Source organism: Petaurus breviceps, unplaced genomic scaffold, assembly GCF_028583685.1.
Source record: "Petaurus breviceps papuanus isolate PSGF00001 unplaced genomic scaffold, PetGlider_PUasm1.0 90822, whole genome shotgun sequence".
Lineage (NCBI taxonomy): Eukaryota > Metazoa > Chordata > Mammalia > Diprotodontia > Petauridae > Petaurus > Petaurus breviceps.
Window position 1 is genome coordinate 26,186,346 of NW_027187351.1, and position 24,711 is coordinate 26,211,056.

General features: G+C 37.5%; 1 protein-coding gene across 2 annotated transcripts in view; it reads left to right on the forward strand.

Moving 5' to 3' along the window:
- The first annotated feature begins 7,211 nt into the window (after positions 1–7,211).
- The window catches only part of OGFRL1 (opioid growth factor receptor like 1), a 30,210-nt gene continuing 12,710 nt past the window's right edge, over positions 7,212–24,711 (forward strand). Inside the window, exons 1-6 of one of the 2 annotated variants that reach the window (XM_069070737.1) lie at positions 7,212–7,796; positions 13,332–13,418; positions 14,474–14,555; positions 17,935–18,013; positions 18,119–18,185; positions 18,296–18,441. In XM_069070737.1, the coding sequence (XP_068926838.1) occupies positions 7,539–7,796; positions 13,332–13,418; positions 14,474–14,555; positions 17,935–18,013; positions 18,119–18,185; positions 18,296–18,441 (719 nt within the window). In that variant the 5' untranslated portion in view covers positions 7,212–7,538. The remainder of the gene's footprint in view (positions 7,797–13,331; positions 13,419–14,473; positions 14,556–17,934; positions 18,014–18,118; positions 18,186–18,295; positions 18,442–24,711) is intronic. The other variant, XM_069070736.1, reaches the window with a different exon arrangement.

The window sequence follows — 24,711 nt, forward strand, 5'->3', positions numbered from 1 at the left end:
CTACATTCCCTATTCATTCTGAATTCTCTGTCCAAAACACTCCTCCTTGGTCATCCTCACTCCCAAATTGTGTTGTTTTCTTATTGGAATGTAAGTTCATTGAGGGCAGTGACTTTCTTACTGGTATTTCTAACAGTGTAGAACACAGTGCCTCCTATGTAGTCAATGCTTAGTAAATGCTTTTTCTTTCATTCAATTAATCATTTTTATGACATACTTTATTCCAATTCTTCTTTGGTGTTCTTTATTTATCTGTTACAGCTTGCTCAGCCTATGATTGGATTTATTCTTTCCTTTCTTCCCTTTCTTCTTTCCTTTTTCCTTTTCTTTCTCCTTTCTTCGTTTTCCTTTCCCACCTTTTCTTTTTATTTCCCTCCTTCCTTTCTTCTTTCTTTCTTTTCCTACCCTTCCTCCTTCTTTCCCTCTTTCTTTTTTGTCCTTCCTTTTTTTCTGTTCACTAAATTTTCCAGGTATCTATGTTATTTAAATGTTATTGCACTCTGAAAATTCTGACCACTCAGAGGTAGACAGACCTAAGAATACAATTTCTTCTGCAAATGGGGCATTTATTAAAGTTGTTGATAAATAATTCATCCTAGCCAAGATACTGTCATCTCACACTTGGACTACCACAGCACTCTTCTAACTTGATCCCCCCATTCAATTTTTCTCGGTGCAATCCATTCACTACAAAAGTACAAAATTAATGTTATCAAGACACCATCTTAATCATGCCTGTCCCTTGCTTCTGAACTTGAAATAGTGCTTCTAGCATGTATAGATTCAACTACAAACTTCAGAGTCAACATTTAAAAGTCTTCTCAATCTCAATAGGTTCTATTTCTCAGGCCCTTACTCTAGTCAGTTTTGGCTTCCTTCCTACCCACCCATACTTATTTTCACTTTCTTGCCTTTGCTGATATCATTCCCTTCACCTAAAAGGTCCTCTCATTTTCTCTTATTCAAATTCTATCTATTATTTTTTAAAAATGTATTTATTTTTAGTGTTTAACATTCATTTCCACAAGATTTATTATAAATTTTCTCCCCATCTTTCTCCTACCCCCACCCCAAAATAGCGAGCCTACTGAATACCCTTTCCCCAATCTGCCCTCTCTTATATCCTCCCCAATGCCCCCTCTAACTTTCTAGTAAGGCAAGATGGACTTCTATACCCCAGTGCCTGTATACCTGTATACCTTATTTCCCAGTTGCATGTAAAAACCAATTTTTTTAACATTTGTTTTTAAAACATTGATTTCCAGATTCTTCCCCTTCCCTCTTCACCCACCCCACTGGGAAGACAAGCAATTCAATATAGGTTGTATATGTGTAGTTACACAAAATGTTTCCATAGTAGATATATTATGAAAGACTAACTATATTTCCCTCCATCCTATCCAGCCCCCCACTTATTCTATCTTCTACTTTGACCCTGTCCCTTTTCAAAAGTGTGTGCTCTAACTACCCTCTCTCCCAATCTGCCCTCCCTTCTATCATCCCCCCTCTTATCCCCTCCCCCCTACTTTTCTGTAGGGTAAGATACCCAACTGAGCATGTATGTTATTCCCTCCTTAAGCCAAATTCAATGAGGATAAGTTTGACCCATTCCTTTTCACCATTCTGTTCTTTCCCTCCATTGTAACAGTTTTCTCTTGCTTCTTTTATATGAGATAATTTACCCTATTCTCTCTCTCCCTATTTCCTTCTCTCATTATATTCCTCTCTCACCTCTTAATTTTATTTTTTAGATCTCATCCCTTCCTATTCAACTGATCCTGTGCCCTCTATGTATACATGTACACATATATACAAACACTCACATATGTATTTATACATACATATACCCTCCTATATAAACACACATACACACACACATATATACATATATATTCCCTTCAACTATCCTCATACTGAGGAAAGTCTTATGAGTTACAATTATCATTTTTCTATGTAGAAATGTAAATAATTCAACTTTCATAAGTTCCTTATGATTCCTTTTTCCTGTTTACCTTCTCATGCTTCTCTTGCTTCTTATATTTGAAAGTCAAATTTTCTTTTCAGCTCTGTCTTTTTCATCAAGAATACTTGAAAGTCCTTTATTTCACTGAATGAACATATTTTCCCCTGAAGCATTATACTCAGTTTTTCTGGATGGGTGATTCTTGGTTTTAATCCTAGCTCCTTTGAACTCCAGAATATCATATTCCAAGCCCTTCTATCTCCTAATGTAGAAGCTGCTAGATCTTGTGTTATCCTGATTGTGTTTCCACAATACTCAAATTATTTCTTCCTGGCAGTTTGTAATATTTTCTCCTTGACCTGGTAACTCTGGAATTTGGCTATAATATTCCTAGGAGTTTTCTTTTGGGGATCTTTTTTCAAGAGGCAATTGGTGAATTCTTTCAATTTCTGTTTTGTACTCTGGTTCTTACAATATCATGGTAATTTTCCTTGAGAATTTCTTGAAGGATGATTTCAAGGTTCTTTTTTTTGATTATGGCTTACCTAATTTTTAAATTATCTCTTCTGGATCTATTTTCCAGGTCAGTGGTTTTTCCAACGAGATATTTCACATTGCCTTCTATTTTTTTCATTTGTTTGGATCTGTTTTATAGTATTTTGATTTCTCATAAAGTAGTTAGCTTCCATTTGCTCCAATCTGATTTTGAAGGAATTATTCTATTCGATGAGTTTTTGAAATTCCATTTCCATATGGGCAATTTGGGTTTTTAAGGCATTCTTCTCATTGGTTTTCAGCCTCTTTTTCCATTTGAGTTAGTCTATTTTTTAAGGTGTTATTTTCTTCAGTATTTTTTTGGGTCTCCTTTAGCAGGCTGTTGACTTGCTTTTCATGATTTTGTTGCATTATTATAATTTCTCTTCCCAATTTTTCTTCCACTGCTCTTATTTGATTTTCGTTTTTTGTTTTGTTTTTTTGGAGGGCAATTGGGGTTAAGTGACTTGCCCAAGGTCACATGGCTAGTTTTTTTGTGTTAAGTGTCTGAGGCCAGATTTTAACTCAGGTCCTCCTGACTACAGGGCCAGTGCTCTATTCACTGAGCTACCTAGCCACCCCTCTTACTTGATTTTCAAAATCCTTCTTGAGCTCCTCCATGGCCTGTAATCTATTCATATTTTTCTTGGAAGCTTTTGATGCAGGAGTTTTGCCTTTGTTGACTTCTTCTGGTTCCATGTTTTGATCCTTTTTGTCCCCAAGAAAGGATTCTTTGATTTAATTCTGCTTCCTCTGCTTGCTCATCTTGCCAGCCAATTACTTGACTTTTGAGCTCTTTGCCATGGTAGAAGTCTGCTAGTGGAGAGCCTTGTCCCAAATTGCTGGGGTTTGCTCAAATGTTGTTAGAGGTCTGCTACAGCCACCACAAACTCTGACACACTAGTGTTTTTCACTACAGGACCACCACCCAAGACTGCAACCCAGATCCAAGCAGGTCAAAGCAAGAGTGATTACCCTCTGAATGGTCCCTTGGTCCCCCTAAGATCTGCAGGCCAGGAGCTCCTGAGGCCGTCATGTGGCAGCAGCTGCAGCCACCACACCTCTGCTACCTCTTGGCCCTGGAGGTAGGGGCCAGACCGTGCTCTTCCATCACCCAGCTCCAACAGAGTTCCCCACTGACTTTTTACTTTCTCTTTGGTGTTTATGGTTCGAGAAGTCTGGAAACATCCATAGCTCATGGTGATTCACTCTTCTAAAGTCTGCTCTGGCCATTCTGGGCCACTGGTGGGGGCTGACACAAGCCCAGCACAGCTTATATGGGTCTGTGCTTGCCTCCCAGCTCAGTGTGAAATACTCTTCCTGTTGGCCTGCCAGGCTGGCTTCAGCGGGAGATTTGTTTCTCTCTTTGTGAGTTCAGTGGCTCTTATATTTATTTAGACATATTTTACAGGTATTGGAGGTGGTTGTGGTGGGAGCTCATGGAATTTCATGCTCTACTCCACCATCTTGGCTCCCTATTCTTTTTTTTTTTTAAATGAGATTCTGATCCTTTCTTTGATATAAGGAATTCCTAGTTAGGAAACTCCCTCTACCAATGCAAATAGGCAACTGAACTTCAGTCAGTTATCTGAAGCATTGAGAGGTTAAGTGAATTGTCCAGGGCCATACAACCAGTATATGATAGAGAAAGATGGAACTAGAACCCAAGTGTTCCTTACTCTAAGGATGCCTCTAACTGGTACTCTTCTTAATACCAGTCAGAAAAATGGTAAGTGCACAGTCAAATTCATTCAAAGCATTCTAAGTGATTTAAAGAGGGAGGGATCACATCTATGGGGTGGTGGTGGGCAATATCAGGAAAGGAAATGACATCTGAGCTAGTTCTTGAAGAGGAAGATATGCCATTAAGTGGAGATGGATTAGGAGAGAATTATGTTCCCATCATGGGAATTCTTTGTGCATATGCATGTTCAGATGTGGAAGCAGGAGTTGTTTATAGCATAGAGACTAAATAAGAAAGTACTACAAAATAAAGATGGTAGAGTAGAACTAAAAGTTGGAGAAATAAGGACTTAAATTGCAGACTAAGTAGTTTGTACTTCATCCTGTTGGCAATGGGGAGCCTCTGAAAGTTAATGAGCCTGGGAGTGTTTCGGTCAGATCCCTGCTTAAAATTATGTTGGTAGCTGGAAAAATGCTGCCTGAATATGAGAAGGGAAGAGGTTGGTGGAGGAAAGCCATGTCAATAAAATTCTGTGAATTTCATAACACTTACCTGGTTTCCATTTTAAAATGGGGGTATAGAGTAGGGAGCCTTATGTTTTTATTCATATTTCAACATAGATTATTTCTGGTGGGTGAGGAAAACAGTTATCCAATTATTGTCTAAAACAGTGCTCTCCAAAGGAGAGGAAGGAATAGTTGTAGACTGTGTGATCAACCAACTAGACGGTGGCAAGGCAGATTTTATCACATTCTCTCTGATAACCAACCGATAGCCAATCATGGGGTATGTCTCCAACATAACTATGGCCTATCCTTATCCCCCAGTACTCTACCTCCTCCCTCTGCTATTCAAGTTTCCTCTTCTCCCTTCTGAGTCTGGCCAGGCATCTCAGCATAGTTATAAGCAAAACTAACTTCCACCACAGCAGTTAACTTTTGCCACTGTGAAATTCTGTCTCTACACACTTTTCCTCTCAGATCCCCTCATGGCTGTAATACTGGGGTAGTGACTTGTAAGCTCTTTGCTTCCTCACTTTTCATTTTGAGATGAATAGGTGTGTATGGATTGGAATCTGAATCACAGTTCTCATTAGATTGTCTTTCCACACCCCACTTCCAAGCTACCTTTCTTTCAAAGTCCCCTGTTCCTGTCAAGGGCACCACCATTCTTCTAGTCATCCCTTCATCAAGGTTTTCACAACATTCTTTGACTCCTGACTTTTCCTTACTCTTGCCCCTCCCCCCCCCATACATAGTTTGTTGCTAAATCTTGTTCTTTTTGCTTCCAAGTCTCTAAAACATCCTCTTCTGTCCACTTTTCAAGGTCACCACTAAAGGTCCTTATCACTTCTTACCTGGACTATTACTATAACCTCCCAAAATGGTCTCCCACCCTCAAGCCTCTATTGTATTTTTAAAGCAGCCAGGTAGTGTAGGGGACAGAGAATGGGACTTGGAGCCAGGAAGATTTGAGTTTACAACCTGCCTCAGACTTTATAGCTATGTGACCTTGGATATGTTGCTTCACTAGTCTCAGTTTTCAGTTTTCTAAATTGTAAAAAGGGGTTAATAATAGTATCTACCTCACAGGGTTGTGAAGATCAAACGAGTCTGTCATATGAAAAGTACTTTGGAAACCTTAAAACATGATATAAATGCTAGTTATTGTTATTATTATTGTTAATCATTATCATATTATTCTCCACAAACTGTCAAAATGACTTTCCTAAAAGGCAGGTCTGTCACTCATCTGTTCAATAAACTTTAATTCTTTGCTATTGACTCCAGGATCAACTCTTATTACATCTTCATCTCATCCTTCTAAAAATTCTACTTTTTTGTGTAAGTTGGATAATATATAAAATTATTAGTATAGCAGCAATGCATATAATTTATAAATAACCAAACATACATATTTCAGAGTATATGCTCAAAAACATCTTGCTGAAGGGGTACAGGCTCAAAAAAGAATGGAGACTACTGGTCTACAATGCAATATAGCTATTAGAATATGAGCTTCTTGAGGACAAGAATCTTTTTTGTCTTTAATTGTATCCTCAGTGCTTAACACAATTCCTAGAATGTAGTAAGTGCTTAATAAATGCTTGCTGACTGAAAGCTGCAAAGATTAGATGGAATTGTATATGGAACAAGTACATTTTAATAGAGCTCTTACACATTCATACACTATATACACTTCACTCATGAATACACACATGCTTCAGGTAGAGATCAGCATATTATAGACTGGAAAGTTTTGAGGTTTATGTGGACTTGATGTACAGGAGAGAGGAAGGAGTTTTGGGGAGGAAGAAATTCTGTAACCATCCTAACATATACCAGTTGTAATTTGACTTTTGCAGTTTTGGACGGTGGGACCCCATTAGTTTTTGTCTGCCTCCTGCTGCAGCTAATTTATCTTCCTCTTAGGCAAGCAGGAGGGGGAGGGGAAGTGCAGACAATAAATGTTTGATGATAGGGCAACTCCTCAAATTCCTGGGAGAACTCTGACCAAGTCAGTTTGTCAGTCAGCTCGTGGGAAGGAAGACTTAAGTCTCGTTCTTGACTATGCAGCCAGCCTGGGACACAAGGGGATGGGGGTTGGTGGGACAATCTCACAGGACCAGGAAGGAAGGCGCCCTCTCTTCATAAGGGGCCTCATTCCTACCCCAGAAGCTAACTAAGCAAAAAGGCGAAGTAGGGCCTAGCAGCCCAGGCTAATACGTGGGGGGTTAAAAATGCCAGCTCCAGGGTTCTGAGGGGTGACGCCTCCTGGGCTCTGGAGGAAGGGACTCTGGCCTACCTTCGCTGCCCCTTCCTCTGTCGCCCTGGCCAGCACCCAGCCTCCTGCCCATGGGGAGGAGAAGGTATCAGATGGGCGGGTTTAAACGTTTGCGGTGGAAATCCCGAGACCGCCTGCTCCTCCCTGTGAGTGTGTGTCTGCCTCTCTGCACTGAAGCAGCAGCGGCGGCCGTGGCGGAGGCAGCGGCAGCAGTGGCAGCAGCAGCATCCGCCGGACTGGACTTGAGCATCAGTGCGGTGCTGGTGGCGGCTGCCCTGTGCTCTCTTGGAGGCCCCTGCGCTCCGTCCCAGGCCACCCCCAGACTCCCAGCGCTGCCATGCTCGGGCCCTAGCCCCCACCTCGGGTCCCCCTTCCTCCCCCTCCCCCCCGCTTCCCTTAGGCTTTTTGCTTCCGTGGGGGGCAGCGGCGAGGGCCGTGTGCGTGAGCTGGGGTGGCCGCCGCTGCCTCCCCCCGCAGCCCCTTGCCCTCTCCCTCGGCCCTCCTCCTCTATCTCCTTTTCCTTCGCCTCCACCTTCCCACTCTGCAACCTCCGTCTCTGTCTCCGTTTCTTCAATGGGCAATCTGCTAAGCGGGACCAGCTTCAAGGAGCCCACCACCGTGGAGGATTGCGACTCCACCTGGCAGACGGACTCCGAGCCCGAGGCGGACGAGGAGGAGGACGGCCAAGACGGCAGCGGCTCGGGCAGCCGCGAGGGCCCAGGGCACGAGCCCGAGCAACCACCGGGGCCACCAGCCAGGGCCAGCCCGCGGTCAGAAGACAGCCCCACCGCACCTGAGGGAGACGTGGACGCCGCTGGTAACAAGGAGCAGGTACAACCCAGAGCCTTCCCGGGAGGCAGGGGCTGGGGGGAAGGTGCTAGTTCCGCTCCGGTCCGCTCCAGTCCCGTCCCTTTGTGACCTCTCCCCAGCCGTGCTCTCTTTCCTGCTCCCCACGCGTCTTCCTGGAGAATTTGAAAGCATCTCTGTCCCCGAGTGGACTCACTTGGTTTTGTTGCCAAAGCCCGATGAAGGAGAGAAGGAGGACTCACTGCGAGGGTAAAGGAAGAAGCGCCCTCATATTGGAGGAGAGTATGCTTTCCATCCAGTGCCCTAGTCTGGATACATTTTATTTATTTATTTTTTGGGGGGTGAGCAGGGTGAGAGGAGGTGCTTCTTTATTAAGCCCCATTACTCCGTTCTTGTTTTCGGCAAGACTGTGTCCAGCCCAGGGGTTCTTTTCTCCCCTGGCACGCTCCTCTCTGAGTCACCAGGAAGTTGAGGGGAGCCCTGCAATTTCAGGCAGGTTGAGAAGTAGGCAAGTGGCTGTGGCAGTGGTTGTGGCTGGAGGCCCAGGCCCGCTGCACATCTGTGCCCGAATTGTATTGTATAAGGAAGTTCTTCCAAAGAAAAAAAAAACCTAACTTGGTTTGGTGCTTTCCCTGCACCTGGAGGAAGGGAGATAGAACACACAAGGGTCAGTCAGTTAGCTAAAAATAGAAGGCTATGAAACCTATTCACACTTGTGGAAATTCTCTTAAACATATAAAGGCTTTACATGTTACTTTAAGGCTTTAACTAAAAGGCTTCTCTGTATGGTGGAATACTTAGTAGTGCTAATCTCTACATTTTACAAAGGCTTAGAGAGAATGTCCAAGGTCACAAAGGCTAGTAAGTGGCAAAACTGAAACTTCTGACCCCCAAGTTGGGTGCTCTTTCCGCTGTGCAGACCACTCTAAAGTCTGTCCCTTTTTCCTCCTGTTAGAAGTATTGCCATCAAACTATTTAAAATATTTCCCCACTTTGAATTAAGATATTAGAATAGTTCTTTATTTACCCACATAGTGTATCTCATCTAAGAAATTCAAATGACTTCCCCCCCCCCCCAGGAATTGCATTATTTCATCCAGTAAACCTGTTCAAATGGACAGTTTTAAGCATGACTATCTTTATATTTAGAACGACAATGCCACATGTAATTTTGCCAATTTTTTTTTTTAAAATAAAGATAATCTTCAACAATTTCTGATAAATCACTCAGGAACTCCTAGAGAAAGAGAAAAGAAATGGTATGTACTACTCACATGGAAAATCATCACCCCAGAGGCAGTTTCACTAAGAAGGAACATGCACATAAGACAGTAGAATCAGAAGGGATTGTATATTTCTATTAATCATTTTACTGATTGGGAAATGTAGTCTCAAGTAACTTGCCTAAGGTCACATAGCTAATAAGTGCTTGAACCAAGATCTAGAACTCACTCTTCTGACTCCAAAACTACTGCTCTCTCCAGTATACTATCCTTCCTCTAAATTAAGCCAATAAATAACCTGTTCTGTTTCCATCGATCTGAGTTGAATGAAAGTGGAAGAAAAAAAAGACCAAGGGTTGGTTACTCTCCTTCCCCAGACCTCCTCTAGCAGTACCATTCACATTGTGAAGAGTTTCCAACTTGCTAAAGAATTCTCTGGTTTATGAATCCTTTTGCCTCTACTACAGGAATTTCAATTTCCTCTGACCCTTCTAATGGTACCTGTTATAGTGCTCCGTAGTGAACTGGGACAAGTGGATAAATTTAGACTCACTTGGCTCTGGAATCCTTTGTTATCCTGACCCAGCATAGTCTGGTATAGCACTGAAGACCCCAAGCTTCCCTAAGTCTTTCAACTTCCAGTTTTGAGAACGAAGGATGAACGACCTGGTATTCTATCTACTTGGTCCTGTTTTCTTGATATATGAAGAATGGGGAGTATTTCACAATTGTAACTCTCTCTCCCCAGCCTCACTCTTTCTAGTTCATATATAACCCATGTATCTCCCACTCTGCAGTTTTCTCTCTTTCGTTTATGCTCTGTTTAAAATGTACTCTTCTATTGCAGTTTAGAGGTGTTAGTTAATACAGGATAATCAAGCTGAATCAGATAAAAAAACTGTGACTCATTATAAGCAGCCAGTATCATCTATGTTAGTGTTTCCCAAATGGACCATAAATGAACAGCAATAGAAGGTATTAATATTTTTCAGTCCTTGACATATCAAGCTTGGTATGGTGGATGACAAGCCACTCTTGTAGTCAGGAAGATCTGGGTATGTCTTGCCTTTTACATGTATCAGTGCTGTGATTTTGGGCAAGAATTTCACAGGGAAATTCTTTAATACCTGTAGGTTACAGATGTAGAGCCTATGTTTGTGGACTTTATGATGTTACAAATTGAGAGTTCTCCATCCTGCTAAAATCACAGGTCCAGGTTAACAAATATGTGGCAAGTTATGTATACATCATTGGCAAATCTTTTACTATTAAAGATGCTTACTTCTTTAAATCTATAAACTTTAAAAAACTAAAAAAATTCCATTCCTCTTCCTTAGACATTTGTCTTGCCCCTTGATCTGTGCTTTACCCACTTGAATTATAGTTTGGATGTGCGGTTAAAGACTAATAATCTACAAATGGTTTAAATAAAAACTTTGGGGTTTCTTCCACTTCATGCGATTATATTTCAATTCCTGCTTTTTTTTCTATGTTGCCTAAAGTTTTTGTTTTTGTGGGGTGACAGGATTTAATATGAACTTTTGATTCAGATTTTATTTTGGTCTGCAAAGGAAAACGCAAAGAACTTTGACTCAGAAAAATTGGGCTTTGATTCCTGGCTCTGGCCTGTATTAGTTAAGGGACTGAGTAAATCACTTTAATTTTCTGAGTCTGGGTCCTCTTTAATCTATGAAATGAGGATACTTGCAGTAGTGTCTTCATAGGGTTAGTGTGTGTATCATGTAAGTGAGTTATTATCTGGTATCCATGTTTATGTAGGAGAGAGGATCATAAGAGCATACATCAATAGATGAGAGGTATCTCAGAGACCATCTAGTTAATATTAAATAAGATAATATTTATAAAGCACTTAGCACAGTGTCAGGCACTACACAAATGCTAGTTCTTTTCCCCTTCCCTAGACCCAGCCCCCTCATTTTACAAATTAGGACCCTGAGGTCCAGAGTTCTGAAGTAAGGATATATAGGTGATTTGTTAGAAGTAGGATTTGAACCCATGTCTGAAGACATGAGAAGTAGTGTTCTTTCTGCTGCACCAAGAAAAGGGCTGTATGATTTAACAAAGCAAAATATGTTTTGTACTATTTTATCGTAGGGATGAGTGACTCCCTCCTATGTGATTTTTTTTTACATAGACCTATAATTTCATTGGTATACAGAATTCTTAGTGTGCAATTTCTTTTAATGATAGAAATTAGCAACTATCTTAGACTTAAAGTCTTAGAAATTTGCTTAAGTTCAGAGAGGTTTAGTAATTTCCCTTCCTTTGCAGGCCCATGTTTCTGACTGGACTCAAATTCAGGTCTTACAGACCTTAAATCTACTATACTACACTGCTTCTCCTTGTATTATATATGTTGGTATTTGGTTTTTTGTTGACTTTTATCTACATTTTGGACATTTAAAATCCAGAGTTCTGTTTCTCTTTGGCATACACACCCGCATGTATTTATTTATTTTAAACAGAAGATACTGACTGCATCTGGGGATGTTGGGAATTTCTGAGACTAATGGTTTTTACACTTTCACTGAGGCCAAGCTGTAAACATTGTTTTGTTAATTCTAATGTCCTTTCTTGACTTATTGGTGCTCAGGCTAAATTCATTTGGGGTCTTGCTAGGTAGAACTGTCTTCAGATGTGTGATAGGAGCCAGAATTTAAGCTTCCATGTGCCAGTGTTCAAAACCAGAGGACCTAGTGTCCAAATCTATGTACTTGCCTTAATTGTGAGAATCGTAGGATGGCAGGCTGCTTTTACAGATGAAGGCTGGAAAAAACTGGTCACAGAAGCAAGTAAAGCCAAAGCCTCAACCAAATGCTAATGCTGCAAGTGGGTTATCCATCTGCATTGCTTAAACACCAACTCTCCCATTTCTAATAATACTTATAACAAATATAATAATATCTTGCATTTGTATTATAACAAATATAATAATATCTTGCATTTGTATAAGTATCTTCAGATATCACAGCCCTTCCAGATACATTTTAACAAGACATCTAGCTTAAGAATATAGTCAACTCAAATCAAAAGGAATTTATTCAGTGTCTACTATGTATTAATCACTGAGAATGAAAGGGGGGAGAGTGCCTGCTCCCAAAAGGAGGTCACAGACATACAAACAACTATGTATTAATATGATAAATGTCTATATACATATATTTTTATATATGTATATATGGAGGATAAATCAGAGATAGTCACAAAAAGAAGGCACTAGCATTAAGTGGTATCAGGAAAGGCTTCTTGTAGGAGGTGAGCTTTTTAGCTGGGGCTTGAAGGAAGCTAGGGAAACAAGGAAATGGAGATGAGGAAGAAGGGAATTTCAGGCATTGGGGGCATAGCCAAAGTACCCAGAGTTGCTAGAGAATAAATTTAGTGTTAGGGTAATCAGAGAAACCAGAGTCACTGAATCACAGAATACATGCAAGGGTGTAAGATGTAAGAAGACTGGAACAAAGTATTCCCATATAAATTTTTAAAAGACATATAGCTTAAGAATTTAGATTTAGGACAGAGATTAATTTGTTTTGCATAGATTTGTGAAATTAGATATCTGAGCTTCTAATTTTGTTAAGAACAAAATCAAGAAGTATCATATATATTATTTCGGTTTGTAGGTTAATTTCAGTGGAAAAGCTTTTGATTGCTTAGCATATGTATTTTAACTTTGCTGATTTATGATAAAGTATTATATCATTGAATGAGTAAGAATTATTTATGCCTTCATATTTTCCTTATGGTGCTATAAAATATGCATCTTATAATGTTGTTTAGGTTTGTTAAAAGTCCCTTTTTCTTTCATAAATAAGGCTTTACAGCTAAGATATAAGATGCTAAATACTGCTAAGTATTATAGTTTTAATGAGTATTTCTTTATAGAACTGATTTATTTTCTTAACTGACTTTGGTTATATGAAATGGTAAAAATAATTTTTTTCACATAACCATGTACATAACCTACGATAAAGTAAGTTGTGAATTATTATATTTTTTTGTATATCTGCTGCATATTGATCTGTCACATTTGGCCCCATGGGCTTTGGCTTCTCTTGGCTAATTATGAAGTTTTATTATTTAGAAGGATAATTTGTATCAAATTCAGAGTGACCCCATATTAGAAAAATATTGACTAGCAAAGTATTCTTAGATGATGTGAAGAATCAAAATGAGCTTGAGCATGTGTGTGTATAGGGTTATTATTTCATGTTAATTCTGGAAATTGTTTGATGAAATAAACATGATGATATTTAATGACATAAACCAATATCCTCTTTCAGTGAATTAAGTCTGGTTTTTGTTTTTTTAATTTCAGAATGACGATTCCACTGAGTCGGCTGCCAAACCAAAGAGAAGCTTTTATGCTGCAAGAGATTTGTACAAATACCGACACCAATACCCAGTAAGAGTGTTACACAGAATTCTAGAACATCAGAACCCAATTTGTAGCATCCATTTTATCCTTGATAAATGTTTTTTCAGCTTCTTCATGGACACCGCCAGTGATGGAGAATGCTGCCTGCAAGGACAACCTCTTTTTGGGATAGTCCCAGTTGTTAGGAATCATTTCCTTACATCAAGCCGGAATTGGCTTCCCTGTAACATAAATTAATCCCATTAATCCTGGTTGGTCCTCTTGGGCTGAATAGGATGAGTTTAATCCTTTTAAAAGTGATAGTTCTTCTAATAACTGTTTAAAGACTAAGACTTCCCAAAGTCTTCTATAGGATAAACATTCCTAGATCTTTTAATCTACATACCATGTGATTTTATTTACCCTAATCATCTGGGAATTATTCTCCTCAAAAATGGTTCCAGTTAAGCCATCTTCCTTGTAAAATATGATACTCATAATTAAATATAATATTTCAGAGGTGGTTTTGTTGGGGGAGAGCAGTGGGTCCTTGAACTTTGTTTTATTTTAGATTTTTAAAACCATCTCAATATAATTGTTTCCTTTGTAATCCTACTTATTTTATTTTTTTTTTGCATTTAAAAAGCATTGTTTTGAGGAGCCCATAGGCTTCCCTAGACTTCTAAAGGGGTTCAGAACACACACATACAAAGGTTAAGAACAGCCAAGGCAGAGTATACCATGGATAATACCTTCCTTATCCAGCTATGAAATTTCTGTTACTAAAACCTAAAAATGCATTTGCTTTTTTGTCTTCCTCAATAATATCCTTTGAGCTTAGAGTTCCTAAATAGCCATAGATCTAGTCATATAATTTACTGTTTGGCCATGTCTAGCTCATTCTGTACTTGTGCAGTTCATTCTATGAACCTAAGTGAATTTTATAACTTATTTATTAAGTCTTATTAAGTTATCAATATAACTTACTGTAACATTTCTTCTACTTTTCTTATGTTGCAATTAATTAACTAAAGAGCAAAAAGTGTTACTATATCTCTTTCTGTACCTATGTATTTACTATATGTTGATGTTGTTTCTTTCAGCAGAACTTTAAAGATCTCCGATATCAAAATGACTTAAGTAACCTCCGTTTTTATAAGAATAAAATTCCTTTTAAACCAGATGGTAAGTAATCTAATACTTTTAACAGAAAGCACATTTTAAGCAGCAGTAAGCATGATGATCCATTACTTTATCTGTATTGTGTACAGCATTCTTAAAAAGAGATGTTTATTTGATAATTTTTGTTTGTTTTTATTATGTGGTATAAGCAAAATGCCTTTACTGAGAGATTTGTTCCATCTGTAAATGCAGTTAAAATCTATTGTCTACTTATTATGTTTTTTTTTCTAGCTGAGAATTATACAGTAATAATACAAGAGAGTCCCGACTTGAACCCATCCATTTCTACCACGTAACAATTACAGAAACATTTACTTAGTGCCTACCATGTACAAGGCAATGTGTACAGTTCTTACTTTTTCTCAGAATATTGCAGAGTTATGAGAAATTACTGTCACCATTTCAGAGGAAGCATGCTTAAATGGTGTTAGTTCCAGAAAGTATCACACCATAATTCCCTAGGATATTTTTTTTGGGGGGGGGGAGAGACAGAAGAGGGATGTGATATAGTATACTGAATTGAATGTTAGAGGACCTAGTGTAGGCCAACTCTTCCGGTGACTAGCTGTGTCACTTTGGCCGGATCAGTTTATACATCTGGACCTCAATTTTCTTAATCTGTAAAATGGGGCATGAAACCAACTGTACTACCAGTCTAATGGTAATGGAAAGAATGTTGGACTTTGTTGAAGTCAGGTACAAACTAGTTGGAATCCCCTAAATGACCCTTCAGGTACTTTCACCTCAGTTTTCTTATCTATAAAGCAGAGATAACAATACTTATGGACTCTACCTCACAGGGTAGTTGTAAGGATAAAATTTTAAAAAAATATATGTAAAATTATTTTACAAACTCTAAAACTTGTAATGATAATGATGACTTCTCATATTTTTCATTGGGGCTCAGATATAAAAGATGTTTGACAAGTATATATCCTACTATCATTATTATGTATTTAATATCCTACTGAACTACTACTGTACAGCTAGATAAAAAAATAAAAACAACAAAGATGAGAAAAATGAGAATAATAGTAATACTAATGGTCATTACTACTACTGCCACCACTACTACTAATCTATCACAATTTAGGTCAGATTCCAAGAACACAGTTATTTTCTACATCATGGCTTGAAATACACTGCAAAGTCTCATACACTAGCACTTGCTGTGCTAGCTGGGACTCCCTAGTGTGGAAGATAGAGATAGGATAATTAGGGTGGTGGTGAAGGTGGGATGGAGGTGAGTTCTGAGCCCTCTGGAGGATATGTATTCTTCGAGTCTCACTTCAACCCTGTAGAGCAATGGTTCCTAACCTTTTTTGGGTGTGTGATGGACCCTTGTGGCAGTCTGGTGAAACCTATGGATGTCTTCTCAGAATTAGTTTCAAGTAATTGAAGGAAATGCTAAATTTCTGTTGTTTCAGTTGTGTTTAATTCTTTGTGACCCCATTCGGAGTTTTTCTAGGCAAAGATAGTGGAATGGTCTGTCATTTCCTTCTCTAGCACATTTTACAGATGAGGAACTGAGGCAGACAGGGTTAAGTGACTTGCCCAGGGTCACATAGATAGCAAGTGTCCGAGACTAGATTTGAAATCATGAAGATAAATCTTCCTGATTCCAAGCTCAGTGCTCTATCCACTGTGCCACCTAACTGCCTGTTATTTTTCAGTTAGACGTTATATGTATTTTTAGTTAGAGATTATATAATTTTTTTTCCCATTTAGGTTTATTGACTCACTGAAATTTATCCACAGACCCCTTGGTGGTTCAAAGATACCAAGTAAATAACTTTTGCTTGGAGCCATAGTATCAAACTTAAATAGAAACAGATTCATTTGGGCAGTGTATTAATTTAGGAAACCAACTTAACACTTTATATTGTATTATTATTTATTTTGTTAAATATCTCCCAATTATATTTTAATCTGGTTTAGTCCAGTAAGTGGAGTTTGACACCTACTCTAGAGAATTCTACTTAAGTGCATTAGTTATTTAGACACATTTGGTATAGTGGCTACATCTACTTGTTTTTATTTTAACCTTGTGTTCTTGGAAATTCCTTTGGGACTGTACAGTTGGTTCAGGGTAAATTGCTGTGATTTTTAAAATGCTAATTATTTACTTCTTTCCAAAAAAAGGCTAAGAAACACATAAAAGAATCAAAGAATAAATATTTAATCTAGGTCTGGTAAGGATTCCGTAAGACTTAGTGATCCTTATGGAAATTATGTGAAAACCCCTGAACATACAATTATAATATGTTATAATTATAATTCCTTATAGAATATAGTAGTAGCTTGTTTTTGTCTCTTCCATTAGTACATTTATTGTTTGGGCTGACTGTAATCAGAGAATCTTTACGTGAGTTCTTAAACATTTTATAATCCTTACAGTGAAGACCCAACTTAGATTCATGACAATATTAGTGGAGTCATAAGTTTCAGCCATAATTTTATATAAGGCATTTTCCTGAATCTCAATGTGTAAAGTAATTCACATGATACTTCCCCCATATTTTTTAAAATAAACATTGTATCTGTAAATGTTACCTTTAAAATGGTGATATTATATAGGAAAAATGTTCCAAAGATAAGTATAAAGACTTTTTCTTTTATTTGTAGCATATCTTAAACTATAGAAATTCAGAATTGCTTCTGAATTGTTTCTACAGACAAAGAGGGGAGAAATCTTGGGGGTGAGGGTGGGAAGGAATACGCTCAAAAATATTTGGAGAGAGGAGAAAGGAAGATATTAGTGGGGGTGGAAGAGAATAAACATGAGTCATGTGAAAAAGATTTTTAAATGAATGAAGTTTTTTCCATATCAGAGAATATATTTTCAGTTTAATAGTATCTTATGTTTGCAGAATCATATTGATCACTTGGGGAGTTATTCTATTATCTTTTTATATGTTTTATATTTATTTATCTATGTACATGTGACTTCCCCCTAGTAGAATGTAAGCTCCCTAAGGGAAGAAACTTTGGCTTTTATCATTGTTTCCCCAGTGTTAACACAGTATATGGCACATAGTAGGCACTAAATAATTTTGTTGAATTAAATCGAATTACATATTAGAAGCCTGTTTTTTGGGGGGGCTCCAACATTTAAAAATTATTCATTTTATCATTCAGTGAAATACAGTATTTCTACTAACATTCTCTATATTTAATTTTATATATGTATATAGTTATAGTTATGTGCATATAACTATATAGCTATATGGAAAGATATAGTTATATCTATTTATATATAGTCATACTATGTTTAAATGTACAACCAGGTCAGTTATTATCTTTGACTGACATGAGTCATACGGTTTATTCTTCAAACATTTTGAAATGAATCTGACTAGTTTTCTAAATATTTACTGTTCAGGTGTTTACATTGAAGAAGTCCTAAATAAATGGAAAGGAGATTATGAAAAACTGGAGCATAACCACACTTATATTCAATGGTTGGTTACTTATTAGCTATTTTAAAGCATGACTTGTTTAATTATTTATGTTAACCAAACTGCATAAAAATAAAATTTCAATTATTCTTTCTTTTTTTTAAACAGGCTTTTCCCACTGAGAGAACAAGGTTTGAACTTTTATGCTAAAGAGCTAACTACATATGAAATTGAGGTAATATATATTATAGCTTCATTTTTAAATGTATGTGTGTATTTAATATGATAATTGTAAAGTATGTGAATAACAGAGTAATTTTAGCTGAATTTGTTTTTCTCTGTTAGGAATTCAAAAAAACAAAAGAAGCAACTAGAAGGTTCTTCTTGGCTTATAAAATGATGTTAGAATTTTTTGGAATGAAGCTGACTGATAAAATTGGAAATGTGACTCGGGCTACTAATTGGCAGGAACGGTTTCAGCATCTGAATGAGTAAGTAAAGCTGTCCTTTAGAAATCTTAGGCCCCATCTTTTCCAACCATTATAGTCATTTGCTCCTTGAAAGCCTGGATCAGTGATGACCAAATTCTTTCATTTAAGTTATTTTAAAAGCATATGATTTAGTTGTATATTCCACCAGATAGAGGGAAAATTTCCCTTGCTATTATTTAGTTGAAAAAGAGAAATAATTATTTTTTTAACTTGAGAATTCTTGAAAAAATATAAAAATCAGTATATTTAGGAAAGGCTGACAATTTTTTTGGCTGAGATTTTTAGAATTGTTGTTAATCCTTAAAACCAAAGGCCTGTTTTATTAATATTTTCTTGGTCCGCTTGCAAACTGATTTTGCATGTTAATTGGAGGATGACATCTTTGTTGGACAGAAAAACCGCTTTAAAGCATTTTTAGAACATTATAATTAGCTGAACTAGACAAGTAGAGATAAGGGGAAAAAACACCCATTAACACTAACCTAAACATTTTTTCTTCACCAAAACACTTCAGAGTTTTATGCGTCATTAAATTAAGATTTTATTAAGGCCTTTATTTTATGTGCTTAGTCTTGAATTTATTAAATAATGGTTATGTGCAAGAGTTTTATTAGCTCCTTTTTGTAGCATTATTAGATATAATCAATTTAATTTTTAAAAGAGTATTATAATAAAAAAAATTTGGATATTTGGGTCTAACACTTTATGATCTTGATTAGAAGACTCAATCTATCAACAAATATTTATTAAGTGTCTAATATGTGCCTGACATTGTGTTAAGTGCTGGGGATACAAGTACAAAGAAAGAAACAATCTTGACTACTAGGAGCTTACATTCTAATGGGGAAACAATAAGTACATTTGAAAGAATGAATGAATGAATAAAAAAATTTTGCTAAGTGCTTACTGCATGCTAAGCACATTACAAGTATGCAGAATATAGAATTAAGTTTTTGTGGTTACCTGACTTATTTAGCACCTTTTAAACAAAGTATACACGTTTCTGCCTGTCATGCAATTAGCTGCTTGTAGATAAAATTTCCTTCCTTATGAAATTTTAATTTATTTTGTAGAAAATTCAGAGTTACATAGAACTAATTTATTATTCTTTAGCGGTGTCAGGCTATGGACCTAGCACTGTAAAAAAAAAATGCACCTTTGAAGTAGAACTGCAAGAATTTTCCCTTCTTAAATATTCCTTCCCTGTTTCCAAAATACAAAATATTATTTTGGAATTATTTTTCCTTAGACTTCATAACTCCTTCCACTCCCCTCCCCCCACCAGCAGAAAGCACCTCAAAACAAAACAAAAACAATAGCCCCCTTCTCAATCAACCATAATGGCTGTCTGCCCAGGATCCTTAGGGCTTTAGGAGACTCTGTCAGTTTCACTGCTTGACAAAGAATTTTTCTCTTAGGGGCACTTTATTTAAAGCAGAATACTTTGAAGGAGCAATGGGTGGCTTGCTATTGGCTATGGTCAGGGGAAGAGAAATCATGTTACCGTAACATTCTCTCTTTCTTCTACCTCTACTGCTTTGCTTTCCTTCCCATCTCCCATCTTTTATCTTTTCCTTTCATCATCTCTGGATTTTTAGGCAGGCCCTTGACTAGCATGAAGTATAGTAAGTGTTAGGAGACAAAGCCCCTTACAAAGCCCCTTCCAGTTTGAGACAGAGGAGACGTGATGTATGGTCTTTTCCAAATTTAAAACTTGAAAGAAAAACAAATCTTATACTTAAACAAGACCTTTCAACTACTCTTCAAAGTATTTCTCCCTTCCTCTGTCTCACAAATAAGTTTAAAGTCTCTTTTTAAATTGAACTGAATTTGATTGTAGCTTAGGACCCAAATGCTCTTGTGCTTGCTCTCTCTCTCTCTCTCTCTCTCTCTCTCTCTCTCTCTCTCTCTCTCGTGTGTATATATCTATCTATATCTATCTATCTATCTATCTATCTATCTATCTATCTATCTATCTATCTATATCTATATCTAGATATAAGTACTAATCTATCCTCATTTTAGAGTAAATGCATAAAGGGGAAAAAAGTGGGAGGAGAAAGTATATGAACTAATATGATATTTTTGTGGGATCCTGGAAATGTTAGCTATTTTATTATACTCACTTTACATTGAAATGTACCCCCCATCAATCAATAAACATTAAATTCATAGCATGTGCCAGATACTATGCTAAGGGCTAATGAAGGTAGAAACGAAGGTAAAAGAAAAAAGTTTTCCGTGTTCAGCTAGCTTATGTTTTTTAGTGGGGGACAATACATATTTATGGAAATATATACAAAATTATTGCAAGCTATTTTTTGGGAGGTGGCATGACTTGAACCCAGATCTTTCAAACTCCAAAGTTTTCTATCCCCTATACATTTTACTGATCCTCACTGATTTGCTGAGAGTGTTTGTTACTGTCTATACATAATACAGTAGGAGTTCAGAGAAGGGAGAGCTCAGTCTGGATGGGAATAGTTGAAGAAGGCTTCATGGAGGAGGTGAGACTTGTACTGGGACATGGAGGATGAGAAAAATTTGGAGATGCTGAGGAGTGATGACATTCTAGGCAAGGGAAAGAACATGAACAAAGGTGAGAATGAATAGGATGTGGGTGGGGCAATAGTGAGGAGACTGACTAGGCTGTAGTGAAGGGTTTGTATTGGGGAGTAATGAGAAATAAAGTTGGATAGGTAGGGTGGGACCAGATGTAAATAAGTTTCAACAAGTAGCTTGGAATCAGATTGCCAAAGAAGAGTCAGTAGAAACAAGGTCCAGGGATGGACACTATTGACAAGTAATGTGGAGATACAGATTGAAGTTGGATTACAGTTGACCAGGTATATGTGTCATTCCCCAGTAGCAGTCAGTAGTTCTGGAGCAGAAATGTAGAAAGTATGTTTTGGTGCAGGGGGGATATTTCATTGCACTCTACATACTGTTTCTAAAATCTTGCCCCCGTGAGCAGAAAAGGAGATATCATCAGGGTTTTCCTTTTTTCCCCGTAAGTTGGGACTGTTGGGGGAGCTTCAGGGTCTCTATAAGTAAATGCATTGTGGGACATAGGACAAGGAAGGAGGAATTCATATATATGGGTTGTGTAATTTAAGGAGAGGAGACAGGAAAGGCTGATTTTAGTTAGTGGACAAGCATTTACTAATCAATGCCCAGGGTCATACATCTGGTATCTGAGACTGGATTTAAACTCAGGAGCACAGTATGAGAGGAAGCTTGGCACAGTAGCTAGAAGGCTAGACTTAGAGTTAGACCTGAATTCACGTCCTTCCTCTGGCTCTTACTACTAGCTATGTGACCATTGGCAAATCACTTAATATTTCTAAGACCATAAATCATAGACCAATTGTTGTTCTGTATCAGTGGAGGATACAATGTGAGGACTTCCTTACATATATGGATGAAAGTAGTAGTCCAGAATGAAAGGGATAAGGGGAAAATTATTATGATCAGGAAAATAAGATACTTTACAAGACACAGCCATTCTAAAAGATCAATTTCTATATTTAAATTAGGCATGTACCCAGTATGGCATTAAGTCAATAATGTTCTAATAATTTAAAATGACATCATAAAATCTTTTTTAAAAATAGTCTTCCTTTGGAATTTTTCTGGTAATTCCAACCTGATATATGATGCAATCATTTTTAAAGTGTATGCCAATGTGATTTGCTTATAATTACTTAGTAATTTCCAAGTTTACAATTTATCATTGCTACCCTGAAAGTTGTCACTTCTTGGTTTTCTTATATACCGTCCCTTTTTCCCACCCATAACCACTGACCCAAACAAAGAAATACGCAATATAGAAAATGAAAACTCCCACATACAATGTGTGTGTGTGTGTGTGTGTGCATGTGTCTTTGAGTGTTGGAGGGTGGGGGATAGTGAAGCCCACCTGACATTTATGAGTGAAATTTAATGTGTCACAGTATTTAGAAATCCTACCCCAAAAGCATATTAAATAATTCTTTGAAAATGCTATGCTGTTAAGGGGAAAAAAATCTGCCCTTGAATTATGTGAATTGATTAAGAATGGAACCTTTGATGTATAATCCCCTCTCTCTAATGATTCTACCTGCCATCAGAATTCCTGTTCTGATGACTATGCATATTATGTGCTTTGGCTACTGGTTAGACCTAGACTTTATTTAAACAGACTGATAGGCTGTCAGAGAGGAGAGTATACTTATTAAACTCTCAATTATCTCTGCTTTTAGAGAGAATCAATGGTGCAAAACATCAGTTAAATAAAAAAAAACTATATTTAGATATGTCTCTATAAAGGTTTTTTGGGGGAATGTTCAATGTTTGTTAGGTATCAATTTGTAACTTCAATTGAATTGTCTAGATTAATATGGAAAAATATGATTTTGCATTTCCCATGAATATATCAGTTAATCTAAGTAGGTTGCAGTTTAGAAACTTGCTAGGTATCAGGAAGAAGTCAGCTATTTTTTAATTACTTGCTATAGATAATTTAAAACATGAATAGTACCACACAGGTAATTGAGCATTGGTTATTTGATGCTTTCGACCTTTGAAAACAAAGTTTTAGGTTGATGATTCAACAGATCAAGATGATATAAGTAGACTTTCACAACTGACTCAGTGTTGTTATTCCCCTGGCATTCCATTTCTTTCTCTGTTTCTCAGCATTGGCTCTCCCCCATACCTTCCTCCTTATATACTTCCTCCTTATACTTTCTAAGGAGGAAGATACTTCCTCCTTACCACTACCATACTTTGAATCTCTAGTTTCACTCAAGACTCAGCCACAAGTGTCACCTTCTACATGAAGTTTTCCTCTTCGCCTTAGCTACGATGCATTCTATGTCCAAAAATGACCTAGTATTAATTTCGTATAGGCTAGAAATGGGTTCTGGACCTGTGGTTTTATTGATATGGGGTATGATCAAATAAGGAAACTCTACCATTTTAGGTTGGCATCTTCTCTGCCATTTATAGCCCTAGAAAATTGCCTGGAGTATTGAGAGGTTAAGTGACTTGCCCAGTGTGGGTCAGAGGCAGGACTTGAACCTTGGTCTTTCTGGACATCTACCACTCTATTCACTACCCCAAGCTGTCTTTGTTTTGTATATGTGTGTATACATACACAATGTATATAGGTACACACACGAATATATTATATAGACATATATATGCATATACATGTTTATATGTGTGTTTTGCGTAATATATTAATACATATATAGTACATATGTAAACACATTTATATGTGTGTATATATGTATAAATATGCATTTTATATACATATATTTGTGTGGTATATATGCATGTCCTGTTATTTAGACCAGTATAACAGATGTAAGGTTGTTTTCTTTTATGAGGGGGGAAGGCAAGGCAATTGGGGTTAAGTAACTTGCCCAAGGTTACACAGTTAGTAAGTGTGTCAAGTGTCTGAGGTCACATTTGAACTCAGGTCCTCCTGACTTCAGGGCCAGTGCTCTAACCACTGCACCATCTAGCTTCCCCTAAATGTAGGCTCTTTGAGGGAGCTTACTTCCTGGCTAAATCCTCATTATGGTCCTAATCTCTGACCATCTCTATTATAATCTTGGACTCTCATTGGGTCTCCTAGCTCTGAGAGTTAAACTTTTGCCACCCCTTGGGGCCTAACCCTACATGCTGCTTCTAGGACATTTTACCATGTTTTCCTCCCCTCATTTGGGTTCTCCCTGAGTTTCAGTATCCCATTATGTATCATCTTCCATATTTCAATATAAGCTTCTGGAGGGGAGGGGCTGTTGTATTTGCTTGTATTTATATTCTTATTGTTTGGTACAGTGCCTAGAATATAGTAAGCACTTGAGAAATACTTTATGTGGTTTAAGGCTAGGGGCTGTTTTCATTAATTTTCTTTGTCTTCCCAGTGCCAATCACAGGGCCTGGTACATAATAAGTGTTTAATAAATGCTTGTTGACTGATAGACTGTCATTTTAATTGGTAAACATTTGGTTTGTAAAAGTGGGTCATGCCTCATTTCGAATTAATTTAATCTAAGGAAATGCCTCCCTGATCTTGCTTTGGGTAGATTTTTAAATCTTCTAAACAATTTTAGTTAATCTGTGAGTTGAATGAGATTCTGCATTTGTTCAAAGCTCATTTAAAACAACTAATATCTGAGAGAAAGGGGGGGGGCGGAGAGAGAGAAAGAGAGAGAGAGAGACAGAGAGAGACAGAGAGAGAGAGAGAGAGAGAGAGAGAGAGAGAGAGAGAGAGAGAGA